Raw genomic sequence first — 17,186 nt, forward strand, 5'->3', positions numbered from 1 at the left:
TTTGCAGAGACAGCCTATTGCCCCCAACAATCTGGGTCCTTATTTTACCAACCTTGGAAGGATAGAAGGCTACGTCAACCTTGAGCTAGTGAGGATCTAACTTCTGGCAGTAGAATTCAGAGTTAACATGCAATATTGCATTCTAACCACTGTGCCACCACGGCTCTTATTCAAGCATTTGACACTTGCATGGATTGACAAATTACTATTCGAGTTATCATCTCTATCCTTGGCACCGTAATTGCTGTCGAACCTAAACTCAAGAGGAGCAAATTTCCAACAGAACTACACCAGCTACACCCCTCTTGTTGCCCAGGGAGAACTGCCAACTCTAGGGCCAGTTCATGACCAGCTACAATATTTCCCCATAGAGATCTGTACTTTATATATTGAGCAGTGTGAAAACCTGAGTTTGGAGAAAAACCTTTCAAATTAGGAGCTTCTTTGCTTTCTGTCTTGTATTTCAGCATGTGTTCCAATGCTTCGCAATTGCTTGAAAATTTGTTAAAATTGAGTCTGAAGGATACTAAAACAAAATTAGCAATGTCAATACATATAGTTATGGCTCCTTAGAGACTGACAAACTATTTACTGCATGAGCTCTTATGGATCCATTGCTCACTTATATAGTTATTTAATATCAGATAGTAAGGGAAGACATATCTTTTACATTTTGCCACTCTTTCCTCCCCCACTGTTTTTGATTATAAGATTGATTCAAGGGCAAAAAAAAATTATATGGATTCTCTTGGGATAAAATAGGTTTCAGCTAACCAGATAATTAAATTTTATTGTTCAAGATATCAATTCATAAACACGGTGAATAACAAGGAATACAATATTGAATACATAGAAGCTATACATTACCTTTTTAAATCTCTTACTGCTTTACTAGGCTAACTATTAAACAAATTTATATAGCTGCCCAAGTACATATAAGTGACTCAGCTCTTAAAAATAGCAATTGTATCACAGAATGAATTTATCATGTAATGATTTTTACATCTGTCCTACAGTTGAGGAACAGGTAAGGAATTACATAAATATTAGAAATACTTAGAGACAAAACAGAGGGGAACAAAATCAGTACCTGGAAAATTCTAGTAATTTTATTCCCAATATATGAGAATATCATGTTCATAAAAAATAGATCGTACAAAATCCTCTAGTAATATGTGAGGAAGTATAACTTCAATAAATATTTCCTTGGAAACACATGCAAAATTTCTTAAGCGAGTCAATTCAGCCAATATTTTACTCAGAACACTGCACAACCTCTCAGTTTCTTGGGTTTATCAAGAAGCAGTTTGGTTGAAGGACGATCAAATAAAGTAGAAAAATGAATAGAATAGAGCTATTGGGATATAAAAAGCACACTATAAGGAAGACAAAGAACTGGAAATATAAATACCAATTTGCTTGCTCTCTCTTGAATCCAATAAGGAGCACTAGGGGGAGTTATTTACAGTACAATCCTTCTCAGAAACATTTTCTAGGCCTTCAAAAGCCAACACAAAATGTAACATGCATATAATATTAAAGAATGTCTCTTACCCCTTCTGATAAATCAAGTTTCTCTAGCACTGGACTAAATCAAACTTCTCTGGTGAGAAGGAACATCTTACTTTCAAACAACTAAACTACTGTGAAATTGGGATAATACTTTTTGACCGCATAGTCTGGAGATATTCTCAGTCTTCCAGGTCATGGTTGTCCCAAAGATGCTTTTTCAGGAGGCAACTGGACTTTCTTCTTTTTTCTTTGAAGACTTTTGTCTTCTCATCCAAGAAGCTTCTTCAGCTCTGACAGGATAGTGGGGAATGGAAGGATTTATACGTATGGGAGTATGGATTTCCAGAGGAAAAAGAATTGCAGATTACAGGAACCAGGAGCACTACTCTAGTGATCCTGAGGACACAGATAAACCCCCAAGTGCTTCAATTACCCTCTAAAAGGAGGCAAATAACCAGCTGTCTGTAAGGAATATAAATTCTTCCATTCCCCACTATCCTGTCAGAGCTGAAGAAGCTTCTTGGATGAGAAGCAAAACATTTTCAAAAAAAAAAAAAAAACCCCCAAGAAAGTCTAGTTGCCTCCTGAAAACCACCTTTGGGACTTTTGACCTCATGCACATGGAGTTCCATCATGGTTCAGGAGTATCCAATGGCCTCAGTATAGGGACACCCTCTCCAAGGAGTAGGAAATATAATCCCTGTCTTCACTTCCAGATCAAATTAATTTTCCTCAGGCTGGCTGGGGAAAATTCTGGGAAGTCCACTGATGTTAAAGTGGCTAAGGTTGAGAAATACTGTTTTATACCAGGGGTCACCAACCTTTTGGACCTCAGGGACCACCAAACTCATAATATTAAATCCCATGGACCACTAATATGAATTTTGACTGACAGTGGCTTACTGATGTTGGTGGGAAAGTCGGTTCCACATTCCAGAGCTGCAATAGTCACAGGACTATTTGGTCATCCAGGAGCAGCTGCTCCTCCACCGGGGTGCACCGGCCTGCCATGGACTGAAGGAGCTGCTCCGGGATGACCAAAGAGCCAGTCTTGTGACTACTGCAGCTCTGGAATATGGGATCGACATTCCCACCATCAGCAAGCCACCCCAGGGCGCATTTCGCTCCCCCGCCGTTGGTCTTACCTTCCAGTTCCAGCTCGCATGGCTGGAGGTAAGGTTTGCACTCGGCTGAAAGGTGGGGGCCAACAGGTGGGCAGGTCATATAGGGGGCACAGCCTTGGGTTCTCACACAGCCAGGATTAATTGATTTGGGGGGACATTTCTCTGCGGACCTCCAAAATTTTCTTGCGGACCACCAGTGGTCCCCAGCCCACCAGTTGGCAACCACTGTTTTATACTATCATACACTCACTGAAATCTAAACTCATACACAGCTCTAAAATCTTCATTTTTTAACATAGCTGCAGTGCATGGAAATCAAAGAATGCCTTTGGATAAGGTATATTTTAACATATAAAGAGAGAGCAAATAATATTTGGACTATCAAAGGATGTCCCAGTTGCAACTGTGACAACCCAACTGCTTTTTCAAATAATGTAAAAGTAGACTACAAAACAGAGCCTTTCACTCTTTGCAAAAGAACATTAAGTGGTAAAGCCTTAAAATAATGTGCATGCCTATAAACCTTATTACCAGTATTAAAGTTAGCCTACATTTATACTGTGGCTTATTTACTCGATACTGTAGGGTGTGTACAGTATCACATATAGAGGCAATGCTTGCATTTTTAACAAAATGATAATATTACTAAAAAATACAAATTTAAAATTAAGATTCATATGCTTTCTAAAGCAAGGCTGCTTCCCCACCCCTCCATGCAAATGGCATGGGACTTTGGCTAATTGGGGCATCCCAATGGAGGGGAGCTCATGTTTGCTTGGAAGCCTCTATGATGCTAAAACCAGGGTGGGTAGCTATGGCATCTTTATGACCTGTGGACTTCAACTCCCAGAATGCCAGAGACAGCATGGTTGACTCAGAAAAATCTGGGAGCCGAAGTCCACTGATCATAAAGTTGCCGTAATCATCCACTCACTTCCCAATGTTCTGATTGATATAATAAGTTTTCCTGAAATGAAAGCTAGATATACGACATCTTAAAATGTTTATAATAGTTGCTGAAAATGTCTCTAAAATCTGTGATCCTGGAACTGCTATATCTTTGCATTTGGAACAACTGGTGTAATAACAAGCATGTATCTCAAATAACTGGTGTAATAACAAGCATGTATCTTGCAATATGCAATAATTCAGGAATGGGGAACATATTGTTCTCCAGCTCAGTGGTGGGATCCAAATTTTGTTACTACCAGTTCTGTGGGTGTGGCTTGGTGGACATGGCAGGGGAAGGATACTGTAAAATCTCCAGTCAAAGGTGGTATTCGCTGGTTCTCCGAACTACTCAAAATTTCTGCTACTGGTTCTGCAGAACTGGTCAGAACCTGCTGAATACCACCTCTGCTCCAGCTACTGTATAACTCCTATCATCTCAAACTATTGGCCATGCTGGCTGAGACTGGATTCCAATAATTGTGCAAGCAATAGGTTTCCTATGTCTACATAGATAGTGGGGCCTTTGAGGATTTGGTCTGTATATATTTAATATTGTGCCTTTTCTGATCAGGTTGTTTTAGTTGTATGCAATCTTTTTCCAGAATGATGTGTAGAGCTGGTTATGGAATGATAGATTAGAAAAAGGTTGAGAAAAAAGGAAGCTGATAAATGGAATAAAACCAAAGGGTGCCCTTCAGGCTTGAGGTCTGCAGAAAGAGCTCCCAGTTGCCATGTGCACCATCCTGCAAGGAAAGTCAAAAGGTTAAGGACTATTATGCACACTACCCATCCCAACATTGCTGATGGGATGTAAAGGAGATAAATTGAATAAACTTATGAAATATAAAAATATTATGTTCTAAAATATGTTTCTCCGCCTCTTTGCCCAAAATGGCTCCCAGAGCTATTTGTATAATATTGATTTAAACAGAAGCATTTGCACTGCATTTTTTTCAGTACTAAATGAAACGATCACACGCACACACGCAAGCACACACACTCACGCACTCACGCACATACATATCATGATATTCCATTTTAGAATTGGCAACTTTATCCAAGATTCTCCTGGAAAACATCTATCTCCATCAGGGGTGGGCAACTAGTAGCAACTGTATAACCTGTGTACTTCAACTCCCAGAATTCCTGAGCATGGGATTCTTGGGAGTTGCAGTCTACAGGTTGTAAAGTTGCAAAGTTACTCACCCTTGATCTACATCAGGGATGTCAAACTGGCAATCCGTGGGCCAGATCAATGGTGGGATTCAATTGTTTTTACTACCGGTTCTGTGGGCGTTGCTTGGGTGTGGCGGGGAAGGATACTGTAAAATCTCCGGACAGAGGTGGTATTTGCCGGTTCTCTGAACTACTCAAAATTTCTGCTACCGGTTTTCCAGAACTGGTCAGAACCTGCTAAATACTATCTCTGGGCCGGATGCATCATGCATAGGCAACACCCATCCCAGCTCCACAAAGGGAAAAAACATTGTGATACATCACGTAATGGCAATATGACAGGACTAGTTTGACGCCCTTGATCTATATGGTTGTTAAGAGTTGAGACTGACTTGCTAGCACGTGATCAATCAATGAAAATCATGCAAAGCAGAGGAAAGTATTAGAAATAATGCACAAAGCAAATTAGACATGTAAGAAAAAAGAAAAGTTGGCTGAATCTATTTTACATCAACATTGTTCACTGTATCTTTGTAAAATGTCTTTGCTTCAGTTATATCCATATTCTGATTCATACATCTTTTCAGCTCTTAACATCTCTCTTTTGTGGATGTCATTAGCTTCCTCCTACCACAAGTTTCCCAATCTTCTTCTTCCTATCAACTCATTCACTCTTCCTTCAAGCATTTCTTTTCCAACTCAGTTCATATTCATTCTCTCCATATGGCCAAATTATCTTAATGTGCTTCTTTGGGATGGTCCCTTGCTTTTTTATATTCAGTCTCGATTCATTCAGTCCCCATTTACTCTTGAACTCTTATGTTCTTTTAGCATACACACTGCTTTTATGTAACCCCCGATCTCAAATACACAGCCCTTTTCACTTCTTTTGGCATCCTTTTCCCGCAGAACTCTACACACCACACTGTTCCCCTCAGAACACTACAGTTTCCCCTCAGAACCCTTCACACTACACTGTTCCCCTCAGAACACTACACTTTCCCCGCAGAACACTACACTTTCCCCTCAGAACACTACACTTTCTCCTCAGAATGCTACACGCTACCCTATTTCCCTCAGAACACTACACTTTCCCCTCAGAACACTACACTTTCTCCTCAGAACGCTACACTTTCTCCTCAGAATGCTACACGCTACCCTATTTCCCTCAGAACACTACACTTTCCCCTCAGAACACTACACTTTCTCCTCAGAACGCTACACTTTCTCCTCAGAATGCTACACACTACCCTATTCCCCTCAGAACACTACACTTTCCCCTCAGAACACTACACTTTCTCCTCAGAACGCTACACTTTCTCCTCAGAATGCTACACACACCCTATTCCCTCAGAACACTACACTTTCCCTCAGAACACTACACTTTCTCCTCAGAACGCTACACTTTCTCCTCAGAATGCTACACACTACCCTATTCCCCTCAGAACACTACACTTTCCCCTCAGAACACTACACCTTCTCCTCAGAACACAACACACTATGCTATTCCCCTCAGAACACTACACACCACATACTACCTTCTACTTTTCTGTCCATCTTAAAATTTCTCTGTCCATTCTCCCAACGTATATCGGTAACACTTTACCAAGTTAATTTTCCTCAAGTAGCTAACCAGACAGCTGAAGGAATGGGAAGAAAAATGGGTCCACCAAGAGATATCAACTTATTCAAATGAAGAGCTAGGTAGGAATTCCCTCCCTTTCTTACCCTTTCAAGAGTCAGTAGAACCTTCGTCCATAAGAGTTTGGATACAGCCCTGTCTTCTGCACCCCAAAGGCTGTAATGAAGATGTTGATAATGACTGTGATGAAAACAAGGATGGTGGTAATATTGTTGAGCAAGTCCAGCCGCTGCTGTTTTGCCACATCATTCAGATTCATTCGAGCTATAAGCATTAAATACAATCTGGTCAAAGTTTCAGACAGAGGTACTTCATTTCCTTGACCCCGCCCTCCCTTCAATTACAGGTACCTTTCCCCGAGATTCAGAAAACACTAAAGAGAAAATAACAAAAAATGCATTGACCTGTTTTGTGATTTCTTGAGTATTAAGATGGTCTTATTTGATTTTTCTCCCAAAAGGTCAGGGCAATAAAGCATGTTGTCCTTCCCAAACCTATATTTGATTATTTTCCCCCACCCCACTGTCTACAAAACAGTGAGCTATAAAAGCTGAGAAACAGGGCTTCGATCGGTTATGGTTGCTTATCTTTACTTGTATATTTATAACTAAATCAAATATTTCAGAAGCAAATTGCACCCCCAGTTCTCTCTCCTCCTTGAATTTCCCACTGCTTAGCAAAGAGGAGAATGCAAAAACAGTACATTTCCTTGATGTAATATAAGTTTACACCACTCTTAAAATAAAACGTGCATATGGAGAACAGGTGACAGGAAACACGTGGCCCTTCATGATTACTTTCTCCCCAAGGAGCAGGATTTGCTGTCATACAAATGACATGTGGAACCAATAGCAAAAGGCGTCTTGGTGCCATGCCCTGGCTAGTGATTTCAACCAAGTTGTTTAACTGAAAACCAAAAGCAACTCTCCATCCAAAAGGGCCTGGTTGCTTTTGAGGAACAGATTAGTTGACACTGAGCCATGGGGGGAGGGGGGAATATGAGTCACTTTTGGGACCCCCCACCACTGGTCAGAGGTTTTTAAGAAGCTGAAAGCCAAGGGGTGCAGGATCCATGCATGTAGGGAATGCTAACAATCAGCCTCTATATATAGAAGAGAGTTTCTATTGATACAGCAGGACTGCAGCTGTATGGAGCTCAAGTTCATGACCCTGTCATTCCTTTCAATGCCAAACACATAAGGAGAGAAAGACAGGCTGCTTTTATCATGCAAGGGCATGGTGGGGGGGCAGTGGGGGAAGCAAGGGGAGGGGGCATTGAGGACCAACCCAGACAGTTGCGGAGACTGCTTCCTCTATATATAACCACAGAGATTCAGAGAAATATACTAGGGTGCTTACAAAAGGAAAGGAAGAACCACCGGGGTGGTGTATTTATTTAAGAAACGGGGTCAATGCAGAGTGGTGTGTAGGCAGCTTCGGCTGCAACAGTGCAACAAACACATCCGTGTTTTCATGGCTGTTGACAGCAAGTATCAAAGTCTTCCCATCAAGAGCGCTGTGATGGAAATTTGATTGCTCGCTGTGACCTGGTTAATTGCAGGCTTCCAAGCTCTGCTTCAATGGAAAAGCTTAGCATTGTCTAAGGCTTCGCTTCTCATCAACTCCAGCTACTATAGACAAGAACTGCTAGAAACTGTAATCCAACAGTCCTGGAGAGGCAGCACACTCACTATTGATAAACCAGTCGGATCTTAAATTGTGCAAATTTTAAAGATGGAATAGGACAAGGTATTAAAGACCCCATTTTGTTTAAGCAGCAGGAAACTCTTAATGTCAGTGTCAAAAATTGTAGTAGTTCTTAGATTACATCTTATTTAACCAACTACTATTTGTATGAGTATATTAATACTACCGTAAGTTTCATTTAAAGAATATACAGGTAGTCCTTGACTTACAAAAGTTCATTTAGAGACCGTTCAAAGTTACAATGGCGCCAGAAAAATGACTGTTTTTCACTGTTACAACCTTTGTAGCATCCCCAAGATCATATGATCAAAATTCATATGTTTGGAAACTGGTTCATATTTATGATCGTTGCTGTGTTCTAGGATCATGTTTTGCGACCTTCTCACAAGCAAAGTCAATGGGGAAGCCAGATTCACTTAACAACCAGGTTACTAGCTTATCAACTGCAGTGATTCACTTAAGAACTATGGCAAGAAAGGTCGTAAAATAGGGCAAAACTCACTTAACAAATGTCTTACTCAGCAACTGAAATTTTGGATTCAATTGTGGTCGCAATTCAAGGACTGCCTGTACTTTCAACGCCCTAAAATTATTATATTCTAGGAATAAGTAATTGCATATATTATTTTTTCTTGGAGAAAACTTATTATATTTGGACTTTTATATTATTTCGAATGACCTCCCATTATACAAAACTGATGGCTGGACAACAAAATTTAATTTCCCATGGCCTTAAGTCTTTCAAAAGTAGGATATATCACTGAGTGGATTGAAGAGTTGAAGTTACTTGCAGTTTATGAACATGTTGCTTACAGACACAGATTATATATGGATGGCTACAAGGAAATAGAATGCCCTTCACTGAAACCGATATTAAAATGTTCATATATACATATAGGAGAATCCCTTACAGATATAATTTTTGCTGTTGTAGTTTTGCTCCTTTCTCCCATCTTTCTTTCTTTCTTTCTTTCTTTCTTTTCTTTTCTTTCTTTCTTTCTTTCTCTCTTCTTTCTTTCTCTCTCTCTCTCTCTCTCTCTCTCTCTCTCTCTCTCTCTCTCTCTCTCTCTCTTTCTTTCTTTCTTTCTTTCTTTCTTTCCTGTGGTTTGTCTGACTAGTTAAATAAAGGCCAATACATAAATAAAATAAATGTTTGGAAGATGACAAAGTAAGTAAGAGAAATCATCTGCCAAGCAGTTTTCTCAACCATTAGTTCTTCTAAGTGAACTTTCCACAATCCATGCTCACCAAAAAAGTTGGAAGTGAACTTATAACAGTCTGGCTGTTAACCATGTGGAAACTGTAGTCACAAATCTCCAGCCAGTAATCAATATTAGCATTTTTGAAGGGCACCACATTGGAAAAGGCTAGTCTTGGGTAATTCGAGGGGCTAGTTTAGGCATTTGCATTTTGGGACTGTTCACATACAGTAGCTACTCTTGTAAACAAGGTAAATGACTTCAACAATTCAACTACAGTTTGAAACAAAAAACAGGAAAGCTCTCCTTCTATCCACCTGTGGAATTAAAGGCTTTCAAAAAAACACAACCATCTTACCCATCACAATTAGGAGAATTCCAATGGTCATCTGGAAGAAGAGGGACACGCTGATGAGAACTATCAGAGCCACGTAATAGTGAAAGGAAGGTCCCTGTTCCAGGACTGCTTTCAACTGTGCAGCATTCGCCATAAAGAGGGCCACGTCCAACATGCTCTCTGCCACACTTTTCTTGGTAGCATAATGGTTTATGTTGATTACACTTTCCCCACTGAAGCCAGGGTTAAAGGCCTGAAAGAGAAACAAAAAATCCATTAAGAATCAGGAAGGAAAATGACCTTGCCCTCCTGCTATATAGGTGGATGCACAAAACGTTCTTTAGATGTTAGCCAATACTACCAAAATGGCAAAGGAGTTCTCCCAAATTGCTTGCTGAGTTCTATTAGCCAAAACAAAACTAGATTGTGGTCAGCAATCAGAATTCCAAGAACACCATAACAGTGCATATATTAAAATCAGGGTCTATTTTCTTTTTTCCAGCCTGACGCCTTCTAGATATATATTGGATTAAAAATGCAAAATGCATTTACATATATGCAAAATGCATTTGCAAATTAAAAATACAAAATGCACCCATTCTTTTTTCTCTGTTCATTTGTTTGCACCTGAACCTATTTACCCAGATAAATGAGAGTGGGAGATTCTTGTAACTGCTGGATGTAATGTTGCTTATAGCGGCCAATAATCCTTGTCCCCCTTGTCTGGAGATGCCGTGGAGAACGTTCTGCTGCACCATCCTCCAGCATGACCGGTTTGGCAGTGGGTCAGTAATGGTGTGGGGTGGCATTTCTTTAGGGGGCCGCATAGCCCTCCATGTGCTCACCAGAGGTAGCCTGACTGCCATTAGGTACTGAGATGAGATCCTCAGACCCCCTGTGAGACCATATGCTGGTGCGGTTGTCCCTGGGTTCCTCCTAATGCAAGACAATGCTAGACCTCATGTGGCTGGAGTGTATCAGCTGTTCCTGCAAGACGAAGACATTGATGCTATGGACTGGCCCGCCCGTTCCCCAGACCTGAATCCAATTGAGCACATCTGGGACATCATGTCTCGCTCCATCCACCAACACCACGTTGCACCACAGACTGTCCAGGAGTTGGGGGATGCTTTAGTCCAGGTGTGGGAGGAGATCCCTCAGGAGACCATCCGCCACCTCATCAGGAGCATGCCCAGGCATTGTAGGGAGGTCATACAGCCATGTGGAGGCCACACACACTACTGAGCCTCATTTTGACTTGTTTTAAGGACATTACATCAAAGTTGGATCAGCCTGTAGTGTTTTTTTCCACTTTAATTTTGTGTGTAACTCCAAATCCAGACCTCCATGGGTTGCTAAATTTGATTTCCATTGATATTTTTTGTGTGATTTTGTTGTCAGCACATTCAACTATGTAGTAAACAAAGTATTTAATAAAAATATTTCATTCATTCAGGTCTAGGATGTCTTATTTTTGTGTTCCCTTTATTTTTTTGAGCAGTGTATATACTGCTTCATAATGCTTTACAGCCCTCTCTAAGTGGCTTACAGACTCCGCATATTGCTCCCAACAATCTGGGTCCTCATTTTACCCATCTCAGAAATATGGAAGTCTGAGTCAACCTTAAGCTGGTCCGGATCGAACTCCTGGCAGTGAGCAGAGTTTGCCTGCAATACTGCATTCTAACCACTGTGCCACCACAGCTCTTGTGGTATTTCTTATGCCTTTATTTGACACACATATCTTCCCTCGGTATGTCATATATTTTTCTCCCGTCACCTTCCAGAATGATTTTTTTGGCTTCCCAGTCTACCTTAAGCACACCTAAATATGTGATTATTCTATTGAGGAAGTTTTCACAAGGAAACAAAGCTACCTTAAGAATGAAGTTTGGAGGAATAGAACCATCCAGAATAAGAAAAGTAAAAAATGCACATTGACCTCATATCTGTTTAACTTGTACAGTTAATTACATTATACACTACAAGTTGCAGTATCAGAAGAAATAGCAGCTGACATAAAAACTAGACATGAAACAGCAAATTAGGGACATGGATAAAATAGTATTAACAATAGCCAATCCTATGCAACTGGAAACTATCAAAAACCACTGCTCTGCCCTCTTACCTTTTGATATCTTCATTCCAAGGCATTGCCACGTATTCTTAGTAGCCAGAGTAAATATTCTACTTACTGCACTTATGCAAGATTCTCAGATGCCATCTCTTCGAAAGGTCTTTTTTCTCTCAAGATCTGTCAGTCAGTGCCACATGTTTTATGATATTGCTCTTTTTATAAGAATTCCTAATATTGACATCTTTTTTTAGTAAATTCCCTGGTGTATCTGGTTCATTTTATTTTTATGTCATTTTCTTTTTATCAGATTCAAAGCCACATTTACTTACAAGATATGTAAATTTGTACACGTCTTATAAATAAAGTAATGGTGTCAGGTCATGCAGTTTAAATCAATAGATTAATCTCAACATGGAGAAGTCAATACTTTGACGTATGAAAATATATCAGGCTCAAAAGAGCTCATTAGAAAAGCAAAAAAAAATGAAAAGGAAAGACATGGAAAAATGAATTTTCAATGGAAAATGAAAAGAGTTAAATATTTTTAAAAAGACAAAGGTAATGTCAATCTGTGCACTTAATAAATGCAAAACTGATGAGTTTATTGAATTCAAGAATGGATCAAAATGGACAGCATGCTGGATAAGTCAAGAGATGCATCCTGAGGAGGTAGGAAATGATAAACTTAGATAAATAAGAGTCTAAACCTTAGATCTCTTTGTGAATGACATGGAAAATTTTATATATAAAGTAAATAAATAAAGAAGACCACCAAGGAACAGACTGCCAACAAGATAGGAATACTTAAAGCAAGACATCCTTAGTGGAAATGAATGGCTGTGAAAGCAAGACACTGAGAAAGAACAGAAGAAAGAAAACAAATAGTTTGTGAATTATGGATTTGGAAATGGGTTTCTAAGAATATCATGAACTGCTGGTCAGTCCTTGAACAAACAAAGTCTGACTGCTCTTGAGCCAGTGATCAGCAAACATACATACATTTGGGCATGTGGTGCAAACAGGTGATGAACTAAAAAAAAAAAAAGGCCTCTGCTTGTAACAGTGACGGAAATACAGTAAGGTGAAGATAACAGACAAGGGGGATGAATGAGACCAAGAATATCACTAGAACATTCCTGGAAGAACTGTAGAATATAAGTAGAGTCTTGTTGAATTAGAAAGGATTTGTCCATACAGGATAATCACGGAATCACAGCCACCTTAGAGAGGCTAAGTTAAGCTCTCTCTCTCTGTGACCTGCTACCAGATAACAGATAATCAGAGTTGGAAGGGACCTTGTAGGTCATCTAGTCCAACCCCACACCCAAGTGGGAGACCCTACACCATTTCTGACAGATGGGAGTCCAATCTCTTCTTGAAAGCCTCCAGTGATGAAGCTCCCACAACTTCTGAGAGCAAGCTGTTCCATTGGTTGATTGTTCTCACTGTCAGAAAGTTTCTCCTTGTTTCCAGGTTAAATCTCTCCTTGTTCAATTTCCATCCATTGTTCCTTGTCTGGCCTACAAGCGCTTTAGAAAATAGCTTGACCCCTTCCTCCCTGTGGCAGCCCCTCAAATATTGGAACACTGCTATCATTCTCCCCTGGTCCTTCTCTTCACTAGACTAGCCAAGCCCAGTTCCTGTAACTGTTCTTCATATGCTTTAGTCTCCAGTCCCCTAATCATTCTGGTTGTTGTTCTCTGTACTTTTTCTAGAGTCTCAACATCTTTTTTATAATGAGGTGACCAAAACTGGATGCAGTACTCTAGGTGTGGACTTACTAAGGCTTTATAGAGTGGTATTAGTACTTCCCTTGATCTCGATTGTATCCCTCTGTTAATGCAACTTAGGATTGCATTAACTTCTTTGGCTGCCACCGCACACTGCTGGCTCATATTTAGTTGGTTGTCCACTAAGGCTCCAAGACCCTTCTCACCAATTGGAGGCAGCCATGGACTTACTTTGCTAGCCAACCATGTTAGTTTATGATGGCAAAACATCAGAAGAAGTCTAGCGACACCTTTTCCAACTAACCAACTGTATTAAAAGGCATACATTTTCATGAGCTGCAGTTCAGTAGATGCGTGTATAAGGTAGTCTTTGACTTATGACCATAGGGGAGCCTGCCCATCATGGTCATACGTCACGACAGTCATAAAACTGAACAGTGTCACTGGCAGTAGATACATTTAATAAATAAATAAATAAATAAAATGGGTTGATCATATGACTGATCTGATTTGTACAACCCTCCTTGTGATGGTCGTTAAGGGACTCACTGCATTAAATTAAGACAATGGTTTGTTATAGGTGCAATTTTGCCAAAAATTACAAACACCAGTTTGAGACAAAAGTGTAAAATTGATTAGCCCTTGGGCCATATCAAAGTGCAGAGTTCCAGAGACGAATTATTACTGAAATTTGATAAAGCAATTTAATATGCAGTTAGATGAAATACAATTTAAAATGAAATTGGAATAAATTATGATTTAAAATGAAAGTGGAATGAAATGCAATCTAAGATGAAAATGGAATAAAATACAATAATTAGATTATTAGCCCCATCTCTTTAGCTGTTACATTGTGGGGGAAAAAGATCCTTACAATTCCTAATGAACTCTTTTTTTTGTCATTGCCTCTTTCTTAGGGCTGAGAGAAAATGATGGGCCCAGGCTTTGTGCCTATGGTGGGACCAGAACTCACAGTTTCAATTATCATTACAACTTTGTATTGTCCTCTGTGCACTTCAGATTTCTCAGCAGGCATAATAAAGAACAACACCATCTTACATCACTATCAGTCTAATTAATACTTTGGTGTTTTTTTTAAAAAACATACTTGTTGTTGTTCATTTCTGTCCATCAAAGCCCCTTTTATACTCTACAGATAAAAAAAGACAATTGAAAACGCTAAAGGCAGGGCAGATTGAAAGTGACGGCATCATACCATTCTGCCTCTTTGAACATCCTATTGTTCTTATATTTCATGACTAGTTGAGCACAGACAGTCTCTGTGGTCACCTGGCCACCGACATCTCATTGTGAAGAAGGACCTTCCAGGGCCAAATACAGATGGATCCGATGCCTTGCCTGAAACTGCCTTTAAGAACATAAGAAGGTAGGACGCATTGCATCCTGTGCCAGTTTTCCCGACTGTTTATTATCCATGCCAGTGGTAAAGTCCATGGCCCAGTTGATCGTGATTCTTTTCAGTGTAACACACCAAGTAGCCATGCCATGCTTGTCCATGATTTGCAAATGTAAATGAAAATCCATGCCAGGGGTGTCAAACTCAAGGCCCCAGGCTAGATGCGGCACGCGGTGTGCTTAAATCTGGCCCATGGGAATAGTAAAGGAAATAGTAAAGGACCACACCAGGGGTGGGATTCTACCAGTTTGCACCTATTCACTAGAACCGGTTGTTAACATTATAAGCAGTTCCGAGAACCGGTTGTTAGGAGAAATTACTGGCCTAATCCTCTAAGGAAGGTAGGAAGGAAACATTCTGGTGTTGCTTACAGAAACTGCCTCTCCATTAACTCTTATTACATTCTTGGCAGGACTGGATTTCCTGTGTCAGGAACTTCTCTGGAGCTTTTTTCCCCTCCTCTGCTGGTACTTTGCTTGTGTGGAGTGACCATTAAAAGTTACAATGGCATTGAAAAATGTGTCTTATGACCATTTTTCACACTTACGACTGTTGCAGCATCCCCACAGTCATGAGAGGCCAGGCAAGGAGATGTGTGCCTCAATGTGAGTGACATTGAGTTGGCCACACCCAGCCAGTCACATGACCACCAAGCCATGCCCACCAACTAAGCCATGCCCACAGAACCGGTTGTTAAAAATTTTGAATCCCATCCCTGGACCAGGCCATGGAAATAGTAAAGGAACAGGCCTGTAGCAGCCAAAACGGGGTATTTTCAGCCTAGACAGCCTCCTGAAGCACTTAGCTGCAGGAGGTCGTCAAGGCTGAAAATGGGGCAGGGGTTGGGCTCACGTGGCCCCCTGTGCCAGGGGTGAAATTCAAAAATTTTCCCTACCGGCTCTGTGGGTGTGGCTTGGTACAATAGTAATAGCAACCAGGAGCAACCAGGGGTGATTTTTTACTGATTCAAATCGTCCCTACCACCTCTTCCGAGGTGGACCGAGATGGTTGAATTTCACCCCTGCCCTGTGCCCTGTTTTGGCTAGCAAAGTGCTGTAGGAGGCTTCCGTCCTATCATTATTGATTTGATTTGATTTGATTTGATTTGATTTGTCAATTGCTTACAAGAAAATAGGTATAAGTATAAACATGAGTAAGAATATAGGAAATAGGTACAAATAAATGGGGACAATAGGACAGGGATGGGAGGCACGATGGTGCACTTATGCACACCCCTTAGAGACCTCTTAGGATCTGACCATGGAACGAACTTTGTAGGAGCTTGTAAAGAATTACAGATTGATGAAGGCATTTGCCCTAACTCAGCAATTGATGGCTACCTTGAAGCTCATAATTGTGTTTGGATATTTAATCCTCCTCCCACATGGGAGGAGCGTGGGAACGCATGATCGGAATAGCTTGCAGAATCCTGGATTCCATGTTGATGAAGACACCTACGCTGACACAGCCACCATCAATGGTCGACCTTTAGTTCCGGTTTCCTCAGATCCTGAGAATCCGGCTATTCTCACTCCAGCCACCTTGCTAACTCAGAAGACCGGTGACTGGCCCGTACCGTGAGGGAATACAATGCTGATCCAGCCCTTGAAGAATCCATTTTGACACCTCTGCTCTATGCCTTAAACTAGGGGTGTAAAACTGACGGCTGTCAAAGTAGAGGCCCACAGGCTGGATGCGTCACAGGCAGGCCACGCTTACCCCAGTTCTGTGAATGGAAAAAACGTCATGAAACATCACATGACGGCAACATAACACGGCAAGTTTAACACCCGTGACTTAAACCATGAGTAACTGTCATATAACATGCTAAACCACGTTTTGATTTATTCTAATCATGGGTAACCCCAGACTTAACTCAAGATTTAAATCATAACATTTCTTCAAGCCTCCGCAGACCCCTTGTGATAACATTGGCAGCCTCCCAGGAGTTCACAGACCACAGGTTGAGAACCACTGGTATTGGGTCTCCTCCTTGAACAGGGGATTGGATTAGAGGACCTCTAAGGACATTTCCAACTCCGTTATTCTGTTATTCAGAAGCTGAGACTCATACACACAGACACACAGACACACAGACACACACACACAGCGCCTGATAATCTTATTTTTTCTAAACAAGACTCAATGGCAGCAGAGCTAAATGCAGGCGCATCTGGTGGGTTGAAGTCCATAAATCTGTCAAAGGCCTTATATGCTTTGCTTTATTTTATTTTTCTCTATTCTTTAGGCAACTATTTGTGGGCAAAACTACCCATCAAAACAGGCTTTTTTTAAAAAAAAATCTCTTTATGCT

General features: G+C 40.6%; 1 protein-coding gene across 1 annotated transcript in view; it reads right to left on the bottom strand.

The window, feature by feature from the left end:
- Positions 1–763: 763 nt before the first annotated feature.
- NINJ2 (ninjurin 2) overlaps positions 764–17,186 on the bottom strand; it is a 109,791-nt gene continuing 93,368 nt past the window's right edge. The window contains exons 4-6 of the mRNA XM_026697563.2: positions 9,670–9,901; positions 6,492–6,669; positions 764–4,330 (exon numbers count right to left, since the gene is read on the bottom strand). Coding sequence (XP_026553348.1) covers positions 6,503–6,669; positions 9,670–9,901 — 399 coding nt within the window. The 3' untranslated portion in view covers positions 764–4,330; positions 6,492–6,502. The remainder of the gene's footprint in view (positions 4,331–6,491; positions 6,670–9,669; positions 9,902–17,186) is intronic.

This window comes from Pseudonaja textilis, chromosome 5 (genome assembly GCF_049901715.1).
Source record: "Pseudonaja textilis isolate UNSWEBS1 chromosome 5, rPseTex1.2, whole genome shotgun sequence".
In the NCBI taxonomy this organism is placed as follows: Eukaryota; Metazoa; Chordata; class Lepidosauria; order Squamata; family Elapidae; genus Pseudonaja; species Pseudonaja textilis.